This window comes from Ochotona curzoniae, unplaced genomic scaffold (genome assembly GCF_017591425.1).
Source record: "Ochotona curzoniae isolate NIBS_2020 unplaced genomic scaffold, NIBS_Ocur_1.0 patch266, whole genome shotgun sequence".
NCBI classification, from domain to species: domain Eukaryota; kingdom Metazoa; phylum Chordata; class Mammalia; order Lagomorpha; family Ochotonidae; genus Ochotona; species Ochotona curzoniae.
Window position 1 is genome coordinate 274,367 of NW_024466824.1, and position 11,775 is coordinate 286,141.

The following is an 11,775-nucleotide window of genomic DNA, read 5'->3' on the forward strand; positions in this document are numbered from 1 at the left end:
AATTAAGACACCTGTGTTCCATATTGGCATGATTGGTCTTTTACTACGAGGCTCCCGACTCCAGCTTCCTGCGTGTGGACCCTGGGAGGCGGCAGTGGCAGTTCACCATTGATGGCTCGCATTCGCCTGTCAGGTTAACTGACAGTGGACAGGGCACGGAAACTCGCCCTTCCTACCTCCTCTCGCCCAGTCAAGTTAACTGAAGGTGTGAAAAGTGCACCCGCGCCTCCTGCCTGCACCACCATTCAGAACAACTGACAGCGTGGGAATTACTCCAGAGGCCCCTTGCGCCTGGCCCTTCCTGCCTGCTAGTGTGCCAGATCAGGGTTAACTACAGGAAAACTTTGGGCTCTGGTAACTCCCTTCCTGCCTGAAACTTTGTACTGTGTGGCTCTCAATCTGATTGGAGGATGAAAGCTTATAACTGTTGACGTTTGCCACTGGTCGCAGTGGCTCCTGGAACGTAACAGCTTACACTATTGTCTGGTGTGATCTCTCACACTCCACACTCAAAGCCTTGGGACCCTGCATCTGCATGGGAGACCCAAAAGAAGCTCCTGGCTCCTGGCTTTGAATCATGTCAGCTCCTACCACTGTGGCCATTTGTTTATTTTTCTCTTCTGAAGGATGGAGAACATCTCAGAACACACTCCACGGGATTGTTGTAATTATTACATGGGAATACTGACCGTGAGGCGCTTAGGGAAATGACCGGTCAGCCCGGCGAACTTGAACGCACACCGGAAATGCCAGCAGCTACACACATTTGTACAATCCTATTCCTTTAACGTGCATATTAAGATTCTGATACAGAATTCTAATTGCTGTATCCAGGAAACTCAGTGACAGCATCTAGTCTACCAAGTGTAGACCATAACTTCTTTTTTTCCAACTAACCACATGAGGATTTTTACATGAATTTTCCAAAAAACAGGGTTAGGTCCTGTTAGGACTCACCCCAGGAACCGAGGTCTCACAGCCAACTAGGTACAAGGAATAACAGGTAACCTTCAAACCAGCAGCTCCTTTCACATTTCCAAAGCTTCCATTTAAATTCTCCCTCAACACAGACTGACTACTCATGAAATTCTTGGTCAGCGTCTCCTACAGAGCAGCTCTCATTCTAACACGGCACGGTTTGGAGCGGGGCAGCGTTCCAGCTTATGGGATATTTTGTTCAGCAACCGCCCTCGCGGCGGGACCCTCGGGTCCTTGCACCTGCCCGCCCCTTCCCCTTTAAACACACGCCCGTCCGCAGCGGACGGGTACGACGGGGCGGGAGGGAAGAACGATCCGGCGAAGACTTCAACGGACTTAACAACGCTTTTTTACATCACCGATCCGGAGGCTACAAGCGGCTAACGCCAAACCACTCGTGGGCCTCTCTAGAACGCTTCTCCACACTCTGTGGTTCCGTCAGCAGCGCCACGCGCCGCTCCCCGTCGCGCACGAGCAAACCGCTCCGCTCCGCACAAAGACCGCGGCCGCAGGTCGTCGGCGCAGGCGCTCTGCGTCACTCGGCACACTCCCCCGCCACCGCCTGGCACCGGGAGCGCCGCCAGACGCCTGCGCCGTGAGCGTGCGGAGGACTTATTTCACGCGGGGGGCGGCGGTGACGCGCTGACGGAGGGGGAAAGGAGGTGTTCCAGGAACGGAAGCCGAGAGGGGACTTGGGCGGAAGAGGGTACCAGGGCCGAGGCTTGTGTTCGGAACCTCGGTGGGGCTGGGCTTCCGATGTGGTCCCCGGAGCGGGAGGCCGAGGCGCCGGCCGGAGGAGACTCCGCGGGCCTGCTGCCCCCCGAGTGGGAGGAAGATGAGGAACGCATGTCCTTCCTGTTTTCCGCCTTCAAGAGGAGTCGCGAGGTGAACAGCACCGACTGGGACAGCAAGATGGGCTTCTGGGCGCCGTTGGTGCTGAGCCACAGCCGCCGCCAGGGGGTGGTGCGCCTGCGTCTGCGGGACTTGCAGGAGGCCTTCCAGCGCAAGGGCAGCGTCCCGCTGGGGCTGGCCACGGTGCTGCAGGACCTGCTACGGTGAGGGGCGGGCCTGGGGCCGGGGTGGGGACAGCGCCTTGCAGCCCGGCCCCTCGGGGGTCTGGCCCTTCCTGAGCGTGGTGGGCAGGCGAAGGTGCAGGAGGGGAGCCTGGAAACGGGGGCAGTGGGTGTTTGGAGGGAGACGTGCAGCGATCTTGGGGAGGACAGGGTTCCAGATGGTAAGTTTAGGGCGCAGAGCTGCGTTTTTGTCACAAGTGCAATGATTTGGAGGTTCCTCAGAGGCCACAGGGATGTCACAGAAGGATAGATGCTTGGCGTGCCCCTCTCAGCTGCAGGTGGCAGAATTATCTGCAGCATTGAGGGTCACAGGGTGGAATGAGGTCGCTTCTCAGGGTCCCATGGCTGGTTTGGAGGTAGCGCATGGTCCCTCCCTCCAGTGCCTGAAAGCGAGAACTGCCTCAGATCCCCACCCACCCACCCCTTTTCAAAGTCATCTGCAATTTTCTGTGCAAGGGGGTCTCCCCTCTATACTTTGTCCCCAGCTGACAGTATGAGAAGCCAGCCTCGAAGTCGGCTGTCGGAGAAGGCGTGCGGTAGGAAGTTTTTGAGTTTTGGCCTGCAGTAAGGGGTAGGGAGAGCCAAGTCTGGGGTGGGTCCTCCCCCGCCTCTCTCCACTGCCCCCCAGAGAAAGAAGGGGCTGTGCGGGAAGCCTCCGCTTGGTCAGTGAGACCTGGTCATGCTCATCTTGCCTGGGTGTGTTGACAAATCAAGATGTTGTCATTTCCGCTGAGTTACGTCCGCCCAACCCGAGCGAGAGCAGAGGTTTTTCTCTGTGTGTCTGCGTTGTCTTGTGCTTGGCCGTGTTCTGTGATCAGAGCTCCAGTTTATAAGGAAACACGTATACATTGGCCCAGGAGCCTCCTGTGCCTCTCATAGATTTTTGGAGCCAGACCAATCCTGATTTGAATTTGACCTGTCTCCTTCCCAGTCACTGTTCTGTTTTTTAAGATTTATTTTCATTGGAAAGGCAGATTTTGAGAGGGTAGACAGATCTTCTATCTACTGGTTCACTCCCCCAATGGCCACAACGGCCAGAGCTGAGCCAATCCAAAGCCAGGAGCCAGGAGCTTCTTCCGGGTCTCCCACGTGGGTGCAGGGTCCCAAGGCTTTGGGCCATCCTCGACTGCTTTCCCAGGCCACAGGCAGGGAACTGGATGGGAAGTGGGGCAGCTGGGACATGAACCGGCGCCCATATGGGATCCCAGCGCACTTGCAAGGTGAAGGTTTAGTCTTTGAGCCCATCGTGCTAGGCCCTCAATTTTTTTTCCCTCCCATTATCAGTTAAAATACTGCACACACCCACGTGTGTAGCAGAGTTGTGGCCAGACTTGGAGCTGGAATACAAGCAGTGTCCACGGCACAGAAAAGGGGCCTGATCCGAAGTAGTGAACAGATGCAATGCCTCTCCAGGGGCTGGAGGTGGGGGCTGGCATGGGCCATCACACCGGGTGCCCCACACGCACCTCCCTGTGTTTTCCTGCAGCCGAGGGGAGTTGCAGCGGGAGTCGGACTTCATGGCCAGCGTGGATAGTAGCTGGATCTCGTGGGGAGTCGGCGTGTTCCTGCTGAAGCCCCTCAAGTGGACTCTCTCCAACATGCTGGGGGACAATAAGGTTCCGGCCGAGGAGGTCCTCGTGGCTGTGGAGCTGCTCAAGGTGGGTGCTCGGAGGGCGGAGTCCAGGGGTCATCTGGAGTGGGAGCTGGGGTCCCCCCCCAGTCCCCATGCACACACGGCAAGAGACTTCGATGTGGCAGCACAGTTGATCACCAAAGGTGGTGCTTACTGATGCCTGCGGCATGGTTGGTCCTTGGTCTGCAATGGCTAGTGATACTTAATTGTCCTCTGGCATCTGGAGGGACGAATGCTAACAGCGCGGTTCTGGAAATGCTTTGCCTCACTCTATCTAGGTGGTGTCTTGGTACAGCTTTACCTGCCCCTCCATCCACAAGGCCGAGCCAGCCTTCCTCCTGTCTGCCTGTGTCCCCTTCCCATTCCAGTTCCCTGGTGGCTTGCCTCCCCCCTCCTCCAGTCTTGGCTCCTCTGCCTCAGCCAGACCCTTGGGGCCTTGACTTTCTTACGCTGGCATGATGCCCTTGGTCACTACCCCAGCTCGTTTTCCTCTGTCGCGGTCTACACCAAGAGATGCCCGGTAGGCATGCAGTCACCGGGTCAGTTCTGCATTGTCTCACCCCCGTCCCCAGACTGAGGCTCCGTCTAGTCCCCAGAGTCCTTGCTGGACATCCCCCTCCCTTGCTGTACTCCCTGCAGGCGCTTGATTGGGAAGTGAATTCGCTGAGGCCTTCAGCCCTCTGCCCTTCTGCCTTGAGCCTCACCTCCACTGAGTCCGTCTTGCCCGGCTCCCAGGGTGAGAAGCGTCCTCCCGCTGTCCGGCACAGCAGGCCCCTGGCCTCTCGTCCCATCAGTTGGCCTCTCGCTCGGTGTGTTGTCCAGTTCCCTCCATTTGGAGATTCTCCTTTCTCAGCCTGCACCCACACTCAGAGGTTCTCATATCTGCAGTCACATGTCTGTTTCTCCCGCATGGCTGCTCTCCTGTAGGATCTTGTTTAGGAGAGCATCCTTGTCTCAAGCCTAATCCTGATGGAGTGTTTGTCTATGTTTTACAATTACTTTGGTATTTGGATGTTTTTGTTTTAGAAGTCCGCAGTGGAGTCTGTCTGGGTTTGTGCCTGTGGTGGGGGAAAGCCTGGTTCTCTTTCACACACGTCCCCAGCTGTGTCAGTCCCTGTCGCTGATGCTGGATGCCGTTAACCTACTTGTGTGCCGCTGTTCTGACTGCCGGCCTCGCAGTAAGCATGACTCTCTGCGGGGCCGACACAGCCCACGCGAACCTTGGTCTGTCAACGGGCCCCTCGGCTGCCTTTGACACAGTGTGTTCCTTGCTCCTTAAAATCCTACCTTGCTTTTGTCTGCATTCACCCACACGTCTGCCATGGTTCCCCCAAGCGCTGCTTTGGGCTTCTCCCGGGCCCCTTCTCTCCTGACACTTTACTCTGCCCTCCGCGCCCTGCTTTGCCAGGGCTGTCTCATGTCCCCTTGAGTTCCGTCCGTATGTGGAGGACTCCCAGTCCTGGTCTCCGTGCGCCTGTCTCCTCTGAGCTTCCTATTTACATTTCAGTCATCTGCTCAGGCATCCCAAGGCAGCATGTTCAGAACGGCGTGTTCTGTCTTTCCTGGTTAATGGCATCAGATCCCAGACCCTCGCACTGGAACCCCATCCTCCTTCCTCCTTCAGCCCCATTCCCAGTTCCTGAGGAATGCTCGTCTTACCTTCTGCGTTTTCCTTGGGGCTGCTCCTTCCTGCTCCCATGGCCACGTGTTCTCTTGTGCAGCCCCGGGCCTTCCACAGGGAAGAAGGTGTCCTCTACTCCTGGCTCCGCAGTGCATCCTTTCCCAGGTATCGGCTCCCTACTCATCCAGCCACGTCCATTCCCCCTGGTGACGGCCACCACCTGCAGAATAAAGTGTGGCATGGAAGGCGGTACGATGTACATGGAACCGAAATCCTCCTGGCCCAACCCCTCCCCTCCACAGGCAGACACACAGTACTGATTTTGTATTTCTGTGCACAAGGTGCACAATCGGGGTCCCCCTTTCTGAGGTCCTCTCCCACCTGCCTTCCCGGGTCACTCACCCCAACTTCAGGATTCGGCTCGACAGCTTTGCTGCTCTGAGCTGCCAGGCATTCCCTGCCCATATTTCCACAGCATCCTATACAGGTAGCTCAGTAAATACGTCATGTGTGTGACCGTTATTTCTGCAAATACATCGTTTCTTGGCAGTTTTTTTCTCTTGAGTCTTCTCACCAGCCCTGACCCACTTGTCCATGAACTCTGTCCTTTTAGACTGTACTGTTTGTGTCTGACAAGATGGGAGTTGGAAGGGAGGTTAGATGTCAGCGCATCCCACCTTTTCTGACTGTGAAAGGGGCACCAAGAGACTGGCTACTACATGGTCACACGGGCTGGGCTGGGCTGGGCGGCAGGCTTGCACTCCCATTCCCTAGCCTGTTCCACCACATGGCTGCCTCATTCTTTCCTTGGGGAACCATGGACTACCAAGAGGCAGGTAGTCCTTAAGGAAAGCACAAGAGCAGAGCTGTGCCTCTTAGTACACACAGCCACCTGACTTTCCTCCTAGGTTTCAAAAAGCACAAGCCTGCTTCCTTCTGAAGAAGCTACTGCTTGTGGCTGGTGTTGTGGCTCCGGTGGGTTAGGCTGCCTGATGCTGATGCCCCGTGTTGAACGCCAGTTCAGTTCCAGCTGCTCTACTTTGTCTAGCTCCTTGCTGATTCCCCTGGGGAGCAGCTAGTCTCTGCCACCCACGGAGGAGACTAGGAACGAGTTCCAGGCTCCTGGCTTCTGTTTGGCTCAGCCCCAGCCATTGCCCCCATTTAAGGAGTGACCAGTGAATGTAAGATATCTCTCTCTCTCTGCCTGTCTGTATCTCTCAAATAAGAAAATACACCTTTAAAACGCAGTCACTGCTTGATGGAGGATGAGGTCCCTGTGCTTGCTCTGCACGGCCACGGTTCTGAGCTTGGTGTCAGGACTAACTGGAGGCCTGTCTTCCTGCCCTACAGGAAAAGGCCGAGGAGGTGTACCGCCTGTATCAGAACTCCCCGCTCTCCTCCCACCCCGTGGTGGCGCTGGCAGAGCTGAGCACCCTGTGTGCCAACTCCTGCCCAGATGAGAGGACCTTCTACTTGGTGCTGCTGCAACTGCAGAAAGAGAAGAGAGTCACTGTGCTGGAGCAGAATGGGGAGAAGGTACGGGAGGCGGGGCTGTGTCCCTGCGGGCCTGCCACCTGCCAGCTATGGGAGCAGAATGGGGAGAAGGTACGGGAGGTGGGGCGTGTGTCCCCGCGGGCCTGCCACCTGTCAGCTGTGGGAACAATGGGGAGAAGGTACGGGAGGCAGGGGCTGTGTCCCCACAGTCCTGCCACCTGCCAGCCAGCCTGTTGCACGAAGGGCTGCAGTGATGTGTGCCTTTCTCTAGATCGTCAAGTTTGCCCGGGGGCCACATGCCAAGGTCTCCCCTGTCAACGATGTGGACGTCGGGGTGTACCAGTTGATGCAGAGCGAGCAACTGCTTTCACGCAAAGTGGAATCCTTATCCCAGGAAGCGGAGAGGTAATTAAGCCCATCCCTCCAGGCCCCCCGAGCGCCTCACCTTCCCCGGGAAACCCCAGCAATCACAGAGGGCGATAAAAAGGCCCCGAGCTTGCCCCAGGTCGTGTCAACATCAGGCTGGCAGCTGGTCAGCTGGTATTTCTGATGCCACACATTGTCTTAGTGACCAGTCTCTGCCTTCCCTGGGGTCTTTCCGGGGGATTCCTGCCCCTGCCCCTTGGGTGACTGTGCAAGGGGTCTGCCTTAGGGTGGAGTGGATCTGAGATGCCTTGCCCGAGCACTGCTCTCGGGGGCCCCCAGGACCCTCGCCGCCTCCTGGAACACAGCCTCCTTCACCCCTCTGTTTGACAGGTGTAAAGAAGAAGCCCGCCGAGCGTGCCGAGCTGGGAAGAAACAGCTGGTGGGTTCTCATCCCCCGGAGACACAGCAATGCCCAGGCTGGCAGGGCGAGGGGCCCAGCAGCTCAGAGAGCCATCTGCTCGGTGCTCCCGGGTCATGGAGTTGTCCGGGAGCACTGCAGCTGGCTTGTAGGTGGTCTCCTTGTCAGGGAAGGCCCACCTTCCTCCTGCTCCTGGGGCTGCCCGGTTCAGCCCTGACCCAAGTCTCCATGCCCTGCTAGGCACTGAGGTCTCTCAAGGCCAGGCAGCGGACGGAGAAGCGCATCGAGGCTTTGCACGCCAAGCTGGACACCGTTCAAGGCATCCTGGACCGCATCTACGCCTCCCAGACGGATCAGATGGTAAGCCTCTCCCTGCCCGGTCCTGGCTGCGGCTCTGGCACGCCTGCTCTTCCCCTCCGTGGGCCGTGCTGTGGGGAAGAGGCCTGGAGTTGCCTTCTCTTCTGTCGGGAGACTCGGCCCCCATGCTCATGAGATGAACTGGAGCTTGGGCGGCCAAAATACTCCCAGAGCTCTCTTGGAGAGATAAAGCCATATGGTCTGTGTTTTCCCAGAGGTTTGCCACTGAAACTGAAAACACCGTTTCCTCTTCAGGTTTTCCATGCCTACCAGGCTGGGGTAGGAGCGCTGAAGCTCTCCATGAAGGATGTCACGGTGGAGAAGGCAGAAAGCCTTGTGGATCAGATCCAGGAGGTACAGGGAGGGGCAGAGACGCTGCAGCTGGGACTCTGTTGGGGTCCTCCTTTCACAGACTTGACCATTGCCTGGTGGCTGCAAGCAGCTGCTTTTGGTCCTCAGAGAGGCTGGCGTTGCTGCGAAGCCCAGGCCACGGTTTTGCCTGATGGTGTGGCGGTGCTGAGGGGCGCCATTCCCTGGGTCAGGCCCTTGCGCTTGTGTCTTTCAGCTGTGTGACACGCAGGATGAAGTTTCTCAGACTCTGGCTGGCGGTGTAACCAATGGCATAGGTGAGTTCGTGGGCCGATGCCGAGTCTGCTTCCGTGAGAACTGCACGTCCTTTGTGCTGTGTTGGGTGTTCATGTGGCCTTAGCTCTTCCTGGTATAGGCCAGCCTGGAGCGTTGCCCGGGGCTCCTCTGCAGAGCAGTTTTCGGGGGTCCCTGTTTGCTCCTTGGTGGGGTGAACTGAGGCCCCCTGCCACCTAAGTGTCTGTGTGCGAGACGGTGTGTCCTCCTTCAAGGACAAGGGGAAGCAGAGTCCCTTCCCTGGCCTCCTTGGGGACTTGCCTGAGCTCCCCCTTTGTCTTTAATACACCTGTTTTTTTCCCCGCCCTCCGGGGAGCCAGCACACGCCATTCAGCACCCGCAGTCCCTGGCTTCCCTTGTGGGTCCCCTCGCTGAGGCCCGCATCCTCACGTGGCCCCTCCTTTGCAGACTTTGACAGCGAGGAGCTGGAGAAGGAGCTGGACATCCTCCTCCAGGACACCACCAAAGACCCCCCAGAGCTGCCCGACAGCCCCCCCGAGACGCTCCAGACCAACAGCGTGCCTCACCCCAGGATCTCGGATGCCGAGCTCGAGGCTGAGCTTGAGAAACTGTCTTTATCGGAGGGAGGTAGGAGCCATCTGCCAGTCCTTGCTGCTGGACTTGTGCCCCTATAGGTGCACAGGAACTGAGTTGGTGGGCTCTGTCCCAGGTGTTCCCTGTGCCCAGCTCAGAGCCCTCTGGGGGCGCTGGGGGCTGTGTTGCCGTGAGGACTTGGTCCCTGAGGCCCTGGGCTGGGTGCTCCTGTCTTCTTGTCGTAACGACGAGCCCTTTCTGCTCCTCGCAGGTTTGGTCCCAAGCAGTAAATCTCCAAAAAGGCAATTGGCACCGACTCTCTGAAGCAATTACAGGACCTTCATGTCAGAGACAGGCCTGTGTGTATGTGTGTGTGTGTACATAATTATTTAAAGGAGGAGAAACTTTGGGAGTTGCTTGGGAAGAGGAGGAAGGAGACCCGCTCTGTACCCGGGTGCCTGCACTCACACCAGGACGGACAGATCGAATCGAGGAAGCTGGCGGTGCCGCGGCGTGGACCTACCTTCTCAGCTCCAGAGCGTGCCACGATTCGCACGCAGGTGTGCGTGTGCCCACGGTCCCCGGCAGCCTGCACTTTGTGCCGCTGGCCCCCATTAGGTTTGTCTTCCCCCACCAGCTTCCTTGCAGCCAGGGAAGGAGGAGACTCGCAGCTCGGCCAAGTCGGTCTCTTTCCCCACTGCCTCCCTCCCTCCACCTCTTTCCCCCAACGGTGGAAGGGATTGAATCTGTCAGTAATGTGACACCTACCGCTTGTCCTGGTCTGTTTTCCTTGGTGAACACTTGAAAGTTTTATTCCAGGGGACTTGAGAATTGCCGCTCAGTGGAGGAACATGCAGTATAGAAACCATCTTAAGGGTCATTTGTCCAGATCCCCGGGTATTTGAAGAGGCCACCCCGCGAGGCTCAGGATCCAGCCGGCTGGGAGGGCCTCTGCAGTCGGTCCTGCTGCTGCCTCTTCCGTCTTGTGCAGGACACCTGCCTGCAGGGGTGGAGTCATTCCTGGGCTTTTGAACTTAAACAGGGATAGGTCCAGGTGGCTGCAGGGACCCCAAGTTGGGCCGAACCATAATCCTTTGTAAAGAAATGACAGTTTTGCCTTGGGCCCGCCATGGAATACCTTCCATTTAAAAGTTGTGTATCCTTGCCAGGACACGTCACACAGACCCCGTTCTCTCTCCCTGAGTTTGGTCACAGCGGGCTCTGGTGTGTGGGTGTGGAAAGCCTTTACCTTGGTTGTTCTCTGCACAGGGCAGGGGATCTGAGCCAGGATGTGCAATAGATGCGGAAGGCGGTGGCATTCTGCTGGTTGTGCCATGAGCTTCCTCCAGGCCCTGCCCTGCCTTCCCCTGCCTCCTGTTTCTGTGCACGAGTCAGGCCAGGGTGCATGGGTTCCGAATGCTCTGGCAACAGGGAGAAGGCAGGTGACAGCCACACTGCCACCGAGCTGCCCAGGTGCAGGGCTTTCTGCCTGCAACGCTCTGCCCATGCTTCCTGCTCCGTGCGGCAGAGACCGAAGGGGACGAATTTGCTCCAGGCCAGGAGCATGAATCGCTGATCCTTGAATTTCTCTCACACTTGACCTTGGTGAACAGAAATGTGGGGGTGAAAAGAAACAATCACTATTTTTTTTTTAATCTGATAAATAATTAAAAGGCAAAAAAAAAAAAAAGACGTTCTTGTCCTTTTCTGAGTCCTCACGCCAACCTACTAGGCAGCCAGCAGAGCCACACTTTGGTTCTTTCAGGGAAGGCCGCATGGGAGTGTGGGGTAGCTGCGCCCTAGTTAGGCTGGCCATTGTCTGTTCTTCTGTCCAGTAAGTGGCTTAATTCCTTATCTCTACACAACCATGCAGTAGGTTAGCCTGGCATCAGTAATCCCCAGCACCTGCTCTGGTTGTGTGTGTGGCAGACCTGGTGCCCACAGTGCCATCTGACTCCCTGGGCTGTGGCCTTGGAGGCTGCAGACCCCAAGAAATCTGGGAGATCTGCCCCAGCCCTCAGACGTGCTGCTGAGGGAGGCGGCAGGTGAACCAGCCAGCTGCAGCAAGGCGACGGGGAGGAGCGGGAAGGACGGTGGCCCCGAGGTGGGGACCCTCCTTACACAGTCTCACAGTCCTTTTGTCACTGTGTGGCTGAAGGACCCTCGTCCAAATGCTGTGCCTGTGGGTGGACAGAACAAGCAGGGAGAGCACACAAGGATGACCCGAGGTCACTGTGGAACCGGGGTGGGAGGGCAGCTTCTGCAGGCCTAGCTGGCAACTGTTTTGCCTTCCTGTCACCCAGTCGTACAGTTTTGGAGAAAACAGGCCTCATTTCTTCTCATCCATGTAGACGCGTGAGCTGACTTCCGCAATCCTGCCATCCTAAGAACTCTCTAGAATTCCCTCTGTGAGTCCTGGCTGGCCGACAAAGGTCAGGATGCAGGAGTGGGCGTGCATGCGGCATGCTAAGCTGCCACTGGGGTAATGCCTGCAGTCTATCAGTGCTGGTTTGAATTCCGGCTTCTCCGCTTCCTATCCAGCTCCCTGCTAATGCACACGGGAGAACTGGATGGAATTCCTGGCTCCTTCCTGATTTGGGCCTGGCCTGGCTATCTGCAGTTAGCCCAGTGGTTGCACAGTCTGACTTCCTGTCTAGGT

General features: G+C 57.3%; 1 protein-coding gene across 2 annotated transcripts; it reads left to right on the forward strand.

Moving 5' to 3' along the window:
- Positions 1 to 1,652: 1,652 nt before the first annotated feature.
- On the forward strand, positions 1,653 to 10,648 carry LOC121166950 (charged multivesicular body protein 7). Of its 2 annotated transcripts, XM_040996287.1 has the most exons (10): positions 1,653 to 2,033; positions 3,538 to 3,709; positions 6,656 to 6,841; positions 7,071 to 7,204; positions 7,556 to 7,604; positions 7,824 to 7,943; positions 8,196 to 8,294; positions 8,506 to 8,566; positions 8,991 to 9,170; positions 9,388 to 10,648. In XM_040996287.1, the coding sequence occupies exons 1-10, from the start codon at positions 1,735 to 1,737 to the stop codon at positions 9,438 to 9,440; spliced, it is 1,353 nt and encodes a 450-aa protein (XP_040852221.1). In that variant the 5' UTR covers positions 1,653 to 1,734; the 3' UTR covers positions 9,441 to 10,648. The 2 variants fall into 2 exon arrangements, with proteins under 2 accessions (XP_040852221.1, XP_040852222.1); XM_040996288.1 differs by lacking the exon at positions 8,506 to 8,566 and having other exon boundaries at positions 1,660 to 2,033.
- Positions 10,649 to 11,775: the final 1,127 nt, after the last annotated feature.

What these genes read in the sequence shown, in the direction of transcription:
- LOC121166950 (XM_040996287.1), top strand. Translation starts at nt 1,735, where the DNA reads ATGTGGTCCCCGGAGCGGGAGGCCGAGGCGCCGGCCGGAGGAGACTCC. An exon ending in GTGCTGCAGGACCTGCTACG is followed by an intron (nt 2,034 to 3,537) that starts GTGAGGGGCGGG and finishes GTTTTCCTGCAG; the next exon opens with CCGAGGGGAGTTGCAGCGGG. An exon ending in TGGAGCAGAATGGGGAGAAG is followed by an intron (nt 6,842 to 7,070) that starts GTACGGGAGGCG and finishes GCCTTTCTCTAG; the next exon opens with ATCGTCAAGTTTGCCCGGGG.